At 39.8% G+C, this 16,042-nt stretch overlaps 1 protein-coding gene across 20 annotated transcripts in view; it reads right to left on the reverse strand.

Moving 5' to 3' along the window:
* Positions 1-16,042, reverse strand: part of LOC108144346 (transient receptor potential cation channel trpm) — a 52,219-nt gene that overhangs the window by 15,588 nt on the left and 20,589 nt on the right. For 5 of the 20 annotated variants that reach the window (XM_041707504.1, XM_041707503.1, XM_041707505.1 and 2 more), the window contains 12 exons: positions 10,222-10,304; positions 7,265-7,427; positions 7,061-7,201; positions 6,837-6,909; positions 5,732-5,891; positions 5,466-5,602; positions 4,897-4,923; positions 4,322-4,478; positions 3,825-3,972; positions 2,635-2,821; positions 2,391-2,547; positions 2,163-2,264 (listed from right to left, as the gene is read on the reverse strand). In XM_041707504.1, the coding sequence (XP_041563438.1) occupies positions 2,163-2,264; positions 2,391-2,547; positions 2,635-2,821; positions 3,825-3,972; positions 4,322-4,478; positions 4,897-4,923; positions 5,466-5,602; positions 5,732-5,891; positions 6,837-6,909; positions 7,061-7,201; positions 7,265-7,427; positions 10,222-10,304 (1,535 nt within the window). Of the gene's footprint in view, positions 1-2,162; positions 2,265-2,390; positions 2,548-2,634; positions 2,822-3,824; positions 3,973-4,321; positions 4,479-4,896; positions 4,924-5,465; positions 5,603-5,731; positions 5,892-6,836; positions 6,910-7,060; positions 7,202-7,264; positions 7,428-10,221; positions 10,305-11,545; positions 12,013-12,852; positions 12,910-16,042 lie in introns of those variants that run through there. The other 15 variants (XM_017269087.2, XM_017269088.2, XM_017269086.2 and 12 more) reach the window with 7 other exon arrangements.

Consider the following 16,042-nt stretch of genomic DNA (forward strand, 5'->3'; position numbering starts at 1 on the left):
GCTTTTCTCAAAAATGCCAGCTGACTGATGGACATCCGTTGCTGCAGGGAGACTTGAGTAACAATGAAAACGGCTATCCATTTCGATTGTATTTTTTCAGTTCTTGGCCCTTTGTTTGCTCACAGCTTAAGAGATTCCATCGCGAAATGTAAATGTAATTTGCTTTGGTCTCGTACTCGCAGGCAGAACAAATTTATTGGCCTGGCCAAATTCGGAAGCACCTGGCGGCGCTTTACGAGCGCACAATTAAATTCAGCACATCAACACAAATGTCCATAAATTATTTATGACAAATAAAAGGCAAATCAATTGAGTTGCCCCCTGAACACTGAACCCTGAAGGCAACAAACAGCAACAGGCCAGGACATTCGCTTTTTATGTTAATCAAATCACAAAACTTTAACGCGTTTAATTATGGCCAACTTTCCAGCCTGCTCACGACATCGACGACACATTTAAATGTCTACGAGTCTAGACATGGAAAGCCAGGCAGCAGTCAGCCCAAAAATGCCAGAAGCCAGGCCAGATGTAAGCCAGCCGACCGAGAAAAGGCCAAGGACCGTATTCGAAAACCCTAATTTAATATAAACACATCAGTTGTGAGGCCGGCTCATTGCCTAGATAGCCTTTGCCATTTAGATGGGCATTTGTCGGATGACTTTCGGTCAAGGCAGGTCCTTTGATTAGAGCACAAAGGCCAGAAATCACGGAAACAGTGTTTCGCTACCATGGTAGAATAACAAACAGAAAGCCGAACTACAAAAGACAAGTAGTGTCAAATTTGTTTGCTTATGGTTCGAATAAAAAAAAGGGATTCTATACGCTCAGTAAATAAGGCCATCAACTTCACTTCAAAATGGCTTTATTTAATATAAAAAGAATTTAGGAAAGAAACCAACGACAAGGACCAAAACGACTTGGCTGAAAATCAAGGGAAATTAACTCAAAATATTATCAGTAATTGAATTCGACTTTTGATTGATTTGTTTTATATAATTCTATTTAGTTATGAACTTCATTTAACCAAAAACCCGCAATCATGTTCCTTTACTATGTTGTTTAATATTTTAATTAAATTTTGTCTCTTTTAACCAAACTGAAATTGAGAGATTTAAGTGTTCAGCTGGCCCAATCAAGCCAAGTTAACTTGTTAGGGCCACAGTTTTGTGCATGATTTTTAATTAAATTGAGTGATTCCAGGGGGCCAACGGAGGTGTTTTTTATTGAGACCACAAACCGCTTTTAAGGGGTCGGGTTGAGCAGTCACTGACCCAAACAGCCGCAACTTATGAGCGATATTAAACAGAATTGTGGTCGCCGGAGCCGCGTTAACTGAATTTAAGCAGCCGCGTTTTCGCCTTGCTGGCGAAATATTAATGCTGCATAATTAAGGGGTGCTTTGCTTTGGCATCCTGTTCTCCTTTGACTTTTGCCCTCCAGTTCTGCTCCATTCTGCAGCATCACCAGCAGCAACATGACAAAGCGAAACAACCGCCAACTGCCAGGCAACGCGGCTCTTGTTAACTTGATGTGCAAACTTATTACACTTTCATGAACAAATTTTCAGGCATCAAGTTTAATCCGCAACACGTTTAGGGATGACTTGGCCCATTGGGTCGGGCAAATTTACCCTTTTTTTTGGGCAAATCAAGGTAAGGTGTTTTTATGTTATTTATTTAAAATGTTGCATTTTTTAAATAAAATCTAAAAAAAAGTTGTTCAAAAAAAAATATTGTACCTTGTTTTCCCCAAACAAATTTCTACAATTACAATTATTTATTTAAAATGTTGCATTTTTTAAATAAAATCTAAAAAAAAGTTGTTCAAAAAAAAATATTGTACCTTGTTTTCCCCAAACAAATTTCTACAATTACTTCTGTAACAACAAATTATAACAGCATATAATGTTGCTGGAATTAATAAAAACCTTGAAAAGTGTAGAAAAAACAAATGAAAGAAGAAAGTACGAAAAGACTGGCCCACTGCAAATCAGTAATTTAAGAGGTTTTCAAATGTTTCATGAGCTATTTTCTTAGGGATTTTCGAATGGTAAACAGAGCAAATAAAGAGGCTTATCAATTTCTTTTTTGCCGCAACATTCGGCCATTTAATGTGAGCTGTGGAAAAATAGCAGCTGGAGGAGCTGTTGGCACTGCACTCACCGATATGCGCCGCCCATTAGTTTATTGATCACCAGGCCGATGTCGTGGAGCGTGTAAATGTAGCCCTTGGGTATGTGCGGTCGGACATCGCGCAGTATGTAGCTGAATGAATGAAAACGGCACAAGGACAATGTTGAAATTTGCATAGGCCAAAAGCAAAATATTTTTTTTGGGGGCCAGCATCAATAAGGAGAAGGGTCGGACGGATGGACGGCCAGCAAAACTCACCCCAGCGTGTTGGCCGGACCGTGTTTGGTATTGTAGAGTTCCTCGAGGCGCGGTATTGTTAAAAATTTCTTCATCGAAACACCATTCTCCAGCAGTAATTTGACAAAATCGATTCTATCGTGCTCCAGAGCCTGCATCATCGCCTCATCGAGGGCCCCTGCAAAGACATTGTAATTTAGGCATATGCAGGGGGCTGGTGAGGGGGGTGAGGGGGTGAATCACCCTAGGCTTGTTCATCACCCACCATTGGGCCATTCCTGGCCGTAGACGAATATCTCGCTGCGCGCTATGTCCACCCGATTCCACGTCAGGGCCAGACTCAATTGCTCCGGCGGACTGAGATGCTGCGACTTAAAGAGGGCCGTTAGGATGGTCTGATCCAGCTCCTGAGCCTCGCCCTCCGGCTTTTCCTGTATGCGAAAAACGGTAATCTGGTGGAGAAATTGAAAAAAAAAATATATGTACATAAAAATAAGGAGAGCACAAAGTATCTCGTAATGTAGCCCAGCCCAGTCCCCCCTCATCGCACATAATTTGTTTGCCTAGGCCTGGGCCCCGGGCAAAAGGACATGCTAGATCCTGACGCCGCGTCCTGCTCATTCAAAAACCAATTAAAATCTTAATAACATCTGCGGCGGAATTGACGAAATGCCAGCACTTTTGGCACACAAATACTCGCACTCGTACTCGCACTCGCAAAAGGAAACTGCCGGTGATTTAAAATTCATTACACGTTCAATTGAATTTTGTAGCCTAATTATTTCAACGGGTGGGTCTACAAGCATTAATTAAAAATTTAAATCGCTGCGCGTAAAAGTCTCAAGTGATTGAAAAGTTAGCCTCTCACACTCTTAATGAATTGAAGCTCCCATCTTTTGGGGCAACTTAGTTGAGCAAAGCCCCGCTGGGTTATTCGATTTTAATTGATGGCTCACACCTATAAATAATTGCAAGGAAAACTCACCTGGGACCAATTTCTGCACTTAGCCAAGGGGTAACTATGCAGGAGCTTTGGCATAAATATTAAATAAACAACTCGGCACTGTGGGTGTTTAAATAATAATAAAATGCGCACTTATAAAGTTTATCTTCTGCATATGAAATGTATGAAATAAATAACTCAATGGAAATAGCACTCCTAACCACACTTTCATTCCAATCGTAGTTGAAAATCCATTTTTTTCCTCACCTTTTAAGCTCATAATAAAATTAAATTGTGGCCAACAAAAAAAAGTAAAAAAAGGCAAATCATGAGCCAATAATTTAATTACATCAATTTACTAACCAGCTTTACAATTAATTACGAGATCTGTTTTGGTGGCTCACGCTTAAATATTGTTTCAGGAAATTCAATTTTAATGTCAGTAATAGCTTAGAATAGCCAGAACTTTCACCCAGAATGAAAAAAAACCCTCTATTCCCTTATTATCTTACCAGATTCTTGTTCCGCGTGCACTGCAGCAATTCCTGATAGAGTTTCTCGGATTGATCCAGGCCCACTTCGAAGGTCTTTTGAATGGTCCCGATGAGATAGTCCCGCATTGACTCCAGCACCGGCTGCTCCTCGCCATCCGAGGCATATCTGCGTACAAATTTTGTCAGACACAGCATTGTCACAGCTCGAGAAAGGGCGCCCAATTATTCAGACTAATTAAACAACAAAATTAAATGCGGCACACAAACGAAAAGGTTCGTTCCCCGGTACCCTGTTTTCTTTTTGTGGTGAAGTAGGCTTGTGTTGGGTAAATTTAAATAATTTGCCAAATGTCGCGTGCCGGGTGAAAGGACATGCCAGCATGTTCTTAATTAAATTTACACAAACTGCGGTTTCTCATTAAGTTCGCCCACGATACACGGCAAACTTTACTCTTTAATGGCATATATCTTAAAGGTTAAGCATATTGAATATGGGAATCTACAGCATTACTCACTTGTGGACGAAGGCGAGCAGGTCGGCGGCACGCCCGGATCCGTCACATACGACCACCGGAACCGGCGGCGAATCCGTCACGTACTCGAGCACCGCACGTATCGTGTTGGTGCCGCCCTCGATCACCAGACAGACGACGGGCGTACTGGAATGTGTGACTACGGGAGAATGGCACAAGAGGTTAAGATTTGAGTCGGGCAATCCACGGGGGACATGCACGGGGATTAGTCTGATTCACTGGGTGCAGGCCGCTACTGGGGGTTCAACAGGTCGATTATGACTCTTCACCTGGTGTGGTGTCGAAACACTCAGCGAAAATGTGTAACTCGTTATTTAAATTAACAAAATTTAACGTATTTGTTGAGAATTCTAATGAAATAAACACTTGCATACTTGAAGAGAGAAGATTATACTACAAAAAAATTATAGAGTTGCGGTATAGCTTAACACAAAAAATGTTATTGAATTGAAACTAAGAAACTACTTTTCCCAAGAGTTGTAAAAGTTTCCAAAAAATGATTTTAATGTTTTAAGCAAAGAAATTATTTAAAAGAAATTAAATAAATTTCAGTATACCGTTTGTTTTAAGCCAGTGATTCTTTGCTAGAAGTATAAGTAAATTTTAAAAATGTCTTAGGAAACTGGTTATGTTAATGTGTTAGTTACCAATCTAATACAAAAACGCTGACTTATCTTTAGAAAGAATTATAAAGAAAATGCACAGTGACTTTGCATATACTATATTATTATAATAAATATATTTTGAATATATTTTCCGATAAGAATCTCTTTGAACATTAAACAGCTTAAAAAATGTAATTTTAATGCATTAAGGGTATGCATTAACTATTAGTTTTTTGTTATAGGAACAATACTGTCTAACTGTCAAGCAAAAGAAATCGTTTTTTTAGAAAGCAACCTCATTATATATGTCCTATTGTATTTTTTCGAGTGCAATAAAACCGCCCGACAATAGCTCGCCACATCAGCCAGAAAGTCCCTGCCATCCGGAGCTTAGCTTGCGGCATTGGCCATGAAAAGAAATGGCTCTCAATGGCCTCCGATGACAAGGAGCTTCAATCTGCGGCCTGATTGGCCTTTTGTGCTGTCGAGCTGTCACATTGTGGCTTTTGTCGCCGACTTACATGGGTGCAGCTTCAGGTTGGATATGAACTTCTCCAGCTTGCGACGCAGGATCAATTCGGCGCCGTACTTGGCCTGGGTGCCATTGTCCACCAGCAGGAAGTAGGCATGGCGATTGTTCAGCACGGCCAACTTGGATCTACAAAAGGGAGGAGCAAAGGCAACAGGTTACTCGATTTAATTGCAGTGGGAATTGCAACAGCTAAGTAGTCAAGCAAGGCAGTCAGTGAGTTTAAGGCACTGATTGGTGCCATAAAATATGCATTACCTGGGCGAACTAATGCTGTGGCAGGGCACCTCACGATTGTGACCCAGCAGCTCGTGATTGCGCTCCACAATGCCCCAGGGAGCGATGCCGATGCTGACCACTCGTCCTGTCCGCTGCTGTCCCTCCAGGAGCAGGGCGTCGCCCACTTGCTTGGTGACGCCTGGATTGGGAGCGAAAAAAAACCAAGCCACGTTGAGCAAGTGCGTAAACAAGTTGGTCTCCGTCGAGGATTGCGATAGTCTTACCGCCCCCTCGCTCTTTGCAGTTCCAAATTTTTATATCTTAGTTGGGGGGGATGTGTCTAAAATTTAATAACAACTCAAGCACAAAACCCAGACGACAACAAAAAAAAAAGGACGAAAAGCAGTCGAATGAAAAATGTAATAAAATATACGTGGGATCCTGATGCGAATATGCTTTTCCTTTTATAATATTTTCTGTATAATAACATGAAAATAAACAACTGAAGCCACCGCTGTTTTTCGTCATATAGGAATAAAAAAGTTGGTATTTTCTTATATGTAAAAACTGATGCGAATACAAAAAACCAACTTTTTTTGATTAATGAAAACTGGGACTTTATCAATTATTTCCACTCACTTAATAACATTTTAACCAACAAATTGAATAATAAATTATTCTTATTTGCAAGGGGCTTATATAGAAATTTCATTTAAAGAGAGTGCTGAAAAAACGTTTACTCATGTCCACCCTCCGTGACCTGGAAAATCCAATTTACTTGGATAACCCACTTGCACCCTTTCCCAAAATGGGTCCCAGTATACCCCAAACATTGGCCTACTGGGTAGCACAATATGTTGACGGGCAAGCAGTTGAAGTGTGTACAATCACTGGCTGCGTGATTTCCGCTTGGGATTTTATTTATTTAATTTTCAACTGGGGTCGCTCATCCACACTCTGTTTTCCTCCGTTTTCCTCTTTAAGTTTTCAGTTTTTCCCGGGCCCCCGTTTGTTTGTTTGCTTGTCTGCCCGCTTTCCTTGCTCATTTTGCTTTGTGCTTATTTAAGTTTGACCTGGCCGTAATCGTCGGCCATAAAACTGGGTAGTGTCCTTTCATAAAACTTAAATGAAACGGAATGCTCACCGGTGTTGGTGCCGCCGGTGAATATCCAGGCTCCCGTGGTCTTGGCCGCCTTCAGCAGTCCTTTGCGTATCTCCTGCGAATCAAATAGAAATCAGTTTCCGTTTCAGGAAGCCACGGCCATTCAATTAGCGTGTGACACACGACCCTTCTTCTGGCACTTTTGTTGCTTTCGGGATGGGTTTCGGGGCAAAAGTTTGGGCCCCGCCATTTGCAGACCTGCTCACCTTTTTCAGTTTGGCCTGCAAATCAAAGTTGGCCTTGCCGCCCTGCACGGTGATCAAAAGTTTTGGCAATTCCAGATTCCATTCCTTGGTGAATAGCTGCACCAGCAGCTCTGGCCGTGTGTCGAACGACAGGCGAACATACTGGAAAAAACACACGACCAAAAGTCATAAAAAAAAACCGCTCTAAAAGCGATTTCCCTCTACCTGAGCCTTTGTGGGATGAGCGCCACCCTGGAACTCGATGGTTCCGTAGGCATCTGTGGGCTGCGGGCGGGTGTGTTTCGTGGGCAGCCAGAGGTCTCCCGGCGACCCACTCTCGATTCCCGGAATCGTCTGATGCGTGATCTGGGCCTGGCCACAACAGCATCTGCAAAAGGTAATTCACATTACTTTTATTTCAAAGATAAGAATATAACTTAATTGTGTTCATTGGGCTCATTTATATAAACGCTTTAAGGTTAAATATTTGTAAGTCAATTTCAGAACCTTAGTTCACATTAATAACTTTTGTTTAAAAACTAGGAATATAACTTAATTCAGTTTAATATTTGCAAGTTATTGTGTACTTAAAGGTACATTTTAATTTATATAAGAACATCTGAGCTCTGCTTCATCATTCCATCAGATGAATTTATAATAAAAGTGTCTTTACTGAATGTGATTGAATCGTAACATAGTTTGGATATTGTTAAAAGAGAATTTAAATATTTTAATCAATTATCAGAATTCAGTTAAATATTTGTAACTCGTTTGGTACATATAAGCAATTTTTAAGCAAGTTTAAGAATATTTGCTAAGCCTTAATTTTTAATAAATATGTTAATTAAATCATAATTTTAGGTCAAAATACAATTTATAGATCTTAAAGAATCTGCGCAAGGAAATCTGAAGCAGATTCAATTTATTTATTTTTGCACAATGACTTTCACTTCCTAATAAAAAAAGCAACACGTAGCGTTTAAACTTCGTATTCATTAAAATGGGGTCTTTTTTCCCCTTTTTCGTTTTTCGTTTCCCGTTTTCATTTCTCAATTTCCCAATATAATTAAGTTTTTGTCCATTTCAATTCAGGAAAATTGAGACAAGCCAATATCCAAATAAACGGCTTGATGTGCTTTCAACAAAAAAAAACGCCCCATTTAAATATCACATTTAACACTTCAGATAGTAGGTTCATTTTATTTTAAAAAACAAAAAAACGAGCACTACAGCTTTAAGGAGCAAGTCATGCAGGTATATCCTGAGTACATCCTGACCGATCCGCCCATCGAATGTGTTGACTGATGCGTGGGTGAAAATGATACTGGGCAAACAACAGGCACGCCGCCACGCCCCCCAGAAGAACACACACGCATCCGCCTTAACCTGTCACTTTGTTTGCAATGCCCACGTGTGATATAAAGCGTTATTTACGCCCGTGTGCGCCTTAGTGTTTGGCTTTGTGGCCCCCGAAAAATATGGCAGCAGCAAACGCAGAGGCAATAACATGAACCTGTCTGACCCGACCCGACTGACTGTCTGTTTGCTTGCCAGCTGATGTTCTTGTCAGGTGCTTAAAATTGTTTGCTAAATAATGCATTTCAATTAGAGCCCCCAATCACACATTCGCACACACACGCACACACACAGCCTCCCTGTGGCAATTCCCGCTTGAGCCAAATAAATCGGCTTGAATAGAAATTATATAATCAAATTAATCGACACGTGTCTGTGGCACATTTCACCGGTCGCGAGTGATGTGTGGCAAGCATGCCCAATACAGAACAAACTTCCCGACTTGAAACACATTGTGCTACATTACAAATTTCAATTATGAAGTCTTTGGGTTTGAACTTTATTGTACAATCATTCTGTTTGTAACACTGTTTAATGAAATTAAATCAGGTTTGGCAAGTACTTGGGAAAGTGTTACATTGCAAACTTTTACTTATAAAAATATTTAGGTTAATAACTTTGGATAAAGTCTAGACATTGATTTATTCGATTTATAATTGCATTTTAATTATAAATTAACTTAGACAAACTTTATAGCTGGCCAAAAATATTAATTACTTAAAAATACCAAAATTCCATTTAAACTTTCATCAAAATTCCCAACTTATAGCATAGTTCTTAGAAAAATGTTACATACCAAATTTTTACTTATAAAAATATTGAGGAATACAACTTTTGACAAAGTCTAAATTTTGATAATTCGATTTAAAATTAAATTTTAATTATAGATTAACTTCGCCAAACTTTATAGGTTGCCAAAAAAATTAATTATTTAAAAATGCCAAATTTCCATTTAAACTTTAATCAAAATTCCCTGCAAATGCTATAAGTACTTAGAAAAATGTTACATTTTAGGTAAATAACTTCGGAAAGTTTATACTTTGATTAACTCGATTTTTAATTACATTTTATTGAAATCCACTTCGACAAAACTTTTGAAAGCTTGCCAAAAATGTAAATTACCTGAAAAAGCGAAATGTCGATTTAAACTTTAACCAAAATACCCAGCATATCAAATGTTCAAAAAATGAATGATGAAGAGAAATTTTGGGAAATTGTTTTTAATTAGTCAAGTTTGAGTTATAGAACTACGACTGAAAGTCAACTCGTTGAGGACAACTAATGGAGATGCTTTCGGCACTGACAGCTACCGGTTGCCGTGAAAAGTCAGCGGGGGAAAACTGTAGACCAGCTAGCAAATATTTGGCCAGCCAAGTGCTGATAACAGTCGTGTAAAGTCAGTAGGGGCCATAAACCCATCTCCGCTATCTGTGCTGAAAACTTTCACCCAGAATCTGTTTCTAGATCTGGTTTTGAATCAGAATCAGAAACAGAATAAGAATAAGAATCAGCATCAGCATCAGCAACAGCATCATAAAGGCCGCCGCCCGGTTTGTGGCGCATTTATCTCAATTGCTGGTTCTTGGGACAGCGCCTGTCATAATAAACAATAAATGCTAACGCCCAAAACGAAACTAAATACACAATGGAGTAGGGAACTGGGCCACTGGCGTTCCACTGCATCTCGGCAAGCGTTTTTGATATGCGAAACTGGGTCAAAAGCTTTCGTCTTGGACTTGGACCCTTAGTCTGCCTTCGTCTTTTGCTGCTGCTGCCTCTTATGAGATGTATTTTAATGCAAATAAATGAAATTAGACCCCACTTACCTTGTATCGTCCTTTGGGCATGGTATAAATTTGATGCACTCGCGCTTCTGGAAATTGGTCTCGATCCAACTACGCGGCTGGTGCTGCATTGAACAAAATTGAAATCGGTTAAAATATTATTTGTACAAATTATACACCTCTTTAGTACGAATTCGCATAGTTACACTTTTTATACACTCAATATACAGCTAGAGGAGCAAATGGAAATAAACTTGAAGGGAACAAAAGATTAATTCAAGTATACAGATCAACGAAAGAGTCATAGAGTATGACTGATATTGAGGATTAAGGGTGCCTAAAATATGCAATATACAAATAATCAGAAATATTTGTCAACCAAAAGTTGAGTTTAGTTTGGTTTAAGTAGCCCCAGTGAAGAAGGTTTGAATAAATAGATTTAAATCAATAAATTATAAGCCAACTAATTGAAATGCAAATAGTTTTCAATAGTTATTTAGTAATTACAAATTGTGGGGATAAACAACGACGACACAATACAATCACTATTTTAACATTACTAATTCAAAAACAATTACTGAAAAAACAAATTGGTTAATTGACAACAAACGAATGTAACAAATAAACGTATGCATTTACAGAATAAAATATTTACAATGTAGGTGAGGGGGTTGTCGTTGGTTTTTACATTCTTAATTTATATATTTACATTTGGCACTGTTGAGCTAACCCAGTTTCAATATTTAATTATGCAAACAAACAACAAAATAATTCAAATGTAGCTGGCACTGCTGGTTTTAGGTTTTAAAACACGCTAATCTTAAAAAAAAAAGTACGTTTTATATTGCACCAAATTTATTAAGGGTTAAATCAAAACAAACAAAGTGTTAAATAACTTTGTTATTCAGGTAGGTATTCAAATACGAATTTTAAGCGTTAAGTTCTATAACAGTTTTTTAGCCAAGAGTAAAAAATCTCATTAACTAACAATGCCTGGCCATCTCTTAGTCCTTTTAGCTTTTCAAAAACAAATTGCAACTAAAATGCCCTACGTGATTGGCAGCTTTTATGCACTTTTAGCCGTTTATGCTATGTAAGCCAACCGAAGTCACGTTTTTATGACGACTTTAATCCTCCGGCACCCGCACAATTGATTCCAATTTCGAATCAAAACTTTGGCTAGCTGCAACTTTGGTATTATGTGCGGCAAACAAAAGCCAAAGTGGCAAACTTTGCAGAGTCAATGTGGGATTAGCCAGCCCCTTGAATCCACTCAGAGCAAACAGCTCATGGGATTCCCAGTGGTTACGAGGGAGAGCTTTAGAGTGTATAGTGGCGGATTGGGCCTGCTTGACTGCCTGCCTACCTCCTTTAGCGGTTCACTGCCGGCATGGGCCTTCAGCAAATCCCGTACGTTGAGTATGAGGACTTTGGATAGCGTCGAGGAGACCGAGGAGCGTTTCCGCATCCGCTGGCGCCGGCGAATGCCTCGTGGCGTGGAGGGCAGACTTCTGGGTGACGGGGTGCCACAAGTGGGCAGATGGGCAGCTGCCTCCGCCGCAATGAAGGCGGATGTGGAGGCACGCACCGAGCCGACAGCCGGTGTATTGCTATATCTCCGAACGGTGGAGAAGTCCTTCGAAATTCGACGCAGATATTTGTGCGGAGCAAGCGGCGAGTCGGTTACCACCATGATGATGATGTTGCTGCTCTCCCGCCGGTTTTATACGCTATTTTCCGCTAATGTGCTCTAATTAATTGAATTTGAAGCGGTTCGCGAGCAGCAGCTGCAACGGAATTTGCATCCGCAACCGAATCGGGCGACAGGCCAATCTCGACTGACACGCACCTGCAGCTCACCTTTCGGTCGGCTCAGCCGAAAGCCGCATATACTCATGGCCAATCTGCGAGAGGCCACCTCCATTAGGGACTCCCACTCGCACTCCCACTTCCACTCCCAAATGCCAGTGGGTGGATGGGATAATGCTCTCGTTTAAGATAAGTAAAACTACCTTTAATCTACCTAGATTCATTTTAGATCGAAAAGCTTCTCGCTCCATTTTCCCACGCGCCCAAAAGTATGAAGCATTCTGGTTTGGACAAGTTTATAACCTTCAATAATGCCGCCTAATAAGCAAGAATACCAGCCAAAGGACATTATTACAGCTGGCAGGAGCAATTGTGTGGCCTGCCAAATTGTCATTTGGCCAAAATTTGATTAGTGGCAGTTGGACTTGGGCCAAAATTCTGGAAATTAGGTGCAAGGACATTAAATTAATTGCCCTGATTTAGTAAATAATTGATGGTCTAAGACAAATGCTATTTAATTTGCGGAATTGCCAGCACAATCCATCGACTATTGAGTGTCTACTTCGTAAGCGCAATCCACTAAGTGGAATTCCTGATATAATTCAGTTAATTAATCACCTTTGGCAGCTCAATGAAAGGAAGCGCTGCTGCCCTCTAGTTCAGTAATCCAATGAAATACTGATTTAAAATACCTTTTCTTAGCATATGGGTTAAGTGCACATTAGTAGGCTATTTTACGAATGCAAACGATTAGGTTTATAAATTTAAGAAAACAAATTATAATTAACAACAGCAATTGTGGGCGAACGAACAACGAAAACAATTAAATGATATACAAATTAAAGTGGAATGTTGATTGCTTACCCTGGGCACGGTTATATTTATCAGACCCCAACAGATTTTTTTCAGTCCCCATGGTATCTTTAAGGGTTTCGTTTGGTTTGGTTTAGTTTCGGTATGGTTTTTTTTTTGTTTTCGTTTTTGTTTTTGTGGGTGTACGTGGACAGTGACATTTAGATTTTACAATTGTCAAGTTGTTTTAACGTTTACGTGTCACAAACACATTGCAGATTTGGTTTATTGTCGTCGTTTAGAGGTCGTGGTAATCGTTGTTTTTGATGTTTCAATATTGGCATATATTATTTTATCATTTGTGCAATTTTGAACGCCAATTTTGAACACGCACGCACACACACAGACACACGAAATGGTGCATTGAAAATTCAACAACAATTCGTGGTTTGCAAATTATTCATTGTTGTTTTTTTTTTTTTTTTTTTGGGTGTTATTTTTTGTGTGGTGTGGCGGGTGTATGTGGGAGAATAGAGTGTGAAAACACAAAAAAGATTAATTAACATATCATAGCACAATAATTTAAATGTATAATAAGGATTGTTCATTGTGTCGCAGAACGAAATCAAATCCAAATCAAGGTCGAAAACAAATATATATTTTAAAAGGACCACGTTTTCGTTGGGTGTTTTTGAGTAACGCAAAGATTGGCGTGTCAGTGTACATATGTGGGATATGTGTGTTGTGCAAAGCAAAGTTGAAAATAGAAGAAAAATATGATGATTTTTAAATTAGTTTTCAGGCTTGAAACAAAACGCTTTTCTCCGTTGCGTTCGGAATACCATTTGTGTGGGGGCAAAACTAAGTTGACTTACTACCAGACCGCTTTGATTAAAACTATTCTTTGACAAAAGGTGCTCAATTCAAAGTGTTAATGTGTTCTAATTATTTTATGATTTAATATTATTAGTGTTAAGTTTTACATTCTAATTTGGAAGGTTAAGGCTACTTGTCCTGAAAGTATGCACCTACTGGTTGACTTAGCTTTCAATTATCAACCGTAAGTCATCCTGACACTTCTGGCCCGTAGTTAACTTTTGAAAACCGCATATTATTGTGAAGGACAGACTTGGTCTGAGTACTTTGCCTGGTGTTGATACAAAACGTTGGCAGTTACATCTGCAGTTAGCACTGAAGTAGCCACCAGGAAAGCGTCTGAACTGCACTTTCGCAACTACACTTTCTAGGTGGCCACACACGTGGCTGACAACTGCAGGTGGTGGTAACAGGTGGGGCTCAAATTCACAAGCTCACACACTGAATTCATGATGTTTACCACAAACTTGAATTGGGGACAAAGGACTAAGACCATAAAATGACCACAAAGCACGTCTACACTTCACTCGAAAATTGTTTGAATAATTAAAAACCAAAAACCTCTGTTAATGAATTAGTTTATTAAATTTAAATTGTTCAACACAAATGAGAAGAATATAGTAAAGAAGATCTACAAAGTAAACCCTAATTCATTAGCAGACGACTACTCAATAATAGTTTAAGCATAAACAAGACAACATATTCCATTACTCTAAACATATATAGTTAAACTTCAATCATATTTCTAAGCACAAAGGGTTAGTGAGAGATAAAAAGTTTAATTATTTAGCTGCCATCCGGAGGAATTTTCATTTCCGATTTCAGTATATATGTACTCCATGCAGTTTTAAATAGTTTCAAATGTGGTTTTCTAACTGCCAAAACGACACATCAACTGCAAGTTTACATAAACTGAATAAAAATGGTCGGGCAAAGTTTAACAACTCATAACTACGAGTTTCCACGGACACGCCCGAACATTTTCTCCGAGCGGGAGGAAAACCAATTAAACTTTTAGCCCCCCAGTAGAAATGAGGGACGAGGGAAGAGAGCTGAGCCGCAAAAAGTGGGGCGAAACATTAAGAATGTGTTATGCTTATCTGTTGCCGAAACGAAACCTTTGGGCATTCGGTGTAGCCTTATAAAGCATAGCCATATATATGCGCCATTTTATAATACGAGTTCCAGGATGTGAATGCATGTTGGCATCTCTTCGGGGCCGTTTCATGCAGCGTCTATTAAAATAAAAGCTTTTGCTTCCGGCGCAACCGAAGAGCCACAAAACTTTTGTGTGGGCATAAAACACAGTTCAGTGGATGCGGAAGGAAATGTGGCATATTTCAAATTAATTAAACGGCCGGGGCGCAGAACAACAGAGCCATGGCTAATAGCCATTGACGACCGACGACTGGATGTGATGAAATATAAAATATAAAATAAGAGCACCATAACAGCAGCAGCAACTTAATTAATTAACTTTTGTTTAACACATCATTGGAATTCATGATTTCAATGGATTGGTTGGGGGGCAGAGGTTATAGATTTTACCCCTTTGGCTTTCTGGTGGGAAATTGCTAAACTAATTAGGCAGTTTGCTTTTGAACTCCCACAGGAAATCAGAGAAACAATTGCCAAGCCCGGAAATATGCCATGGAAGTGAACTAAAAGAGCCATGCACATGCGGTTATCAAATTAAGTTTACCATCCGGAATCGGACATAAAAATTGATGCACTCGCTGTTAGGATTAAACCGCAGCCCGATGATGTTCGGCCGCAGGATGCAATTTGCCGGGCCACCTGTCTTATCGAACCCGATAAAAGTTGTGCAACATAAACAGCACTTAATACGCACATCAAGTCCCGTCATCTCATCAGGTCGTGCATAATGCAAGCTGGCGAACAATAAACGGTAGAAAGGGTTAAGGATGGTCCTTCAGTGTTTCACCTGCTGTTGACTTGCGGGCTCGCAAAGTGGAAAATTTGATGGTGAAGCTCGGTGGCTCCGGGGCTCTGATGCTGGTCTTGCGGCTGTTGCCATGGCTGATGAAGTGCCACATTCGTTCGCGCAAAACGCCAGAAGACGTCGCCGTGGTGATGGATTCGTGGAGCGAAGTGGCAATGGGGGTATTCAGCGCATTTGCCAAGTCCCGCTTTTGCATGGCTGAGTCTCAAAAGGAGTGCGAAATTGACTTCTCAGTTGCCCCCTCACAAAGTTTATTCACTGGTTCAAAAGCGGAGCTGTTAAAGATCCACTCAAAAAGGATACAATTTAAGGGTTAAGTACAATTTGTGCTCCACGAGAGCTTCCAATAAACGCCCTTGAGAAAACAAATAACAAAATAAGTTGCTCAAGATGAGTTTGTAAAAATGAGGTTGTTTTCACTCA

The sequence above is a fragment of the Drosophila elegans genome, unplaced genomic scaffold (genome assembly GCF_018152505.1).
Source record: "Drosophila elegans isolate 14027-0461.03 unplaced genomic scaffold, ASM1815250v1 contig_183, whole genome shotgun sequence".
Classification (NCBI taxonomy): domain Eukaryota; kingdom Metazoa; phylum Arthropoda; class Insecta; order Diptera; family Drosophilidae; genus Drosophila; species Drosophila elegans.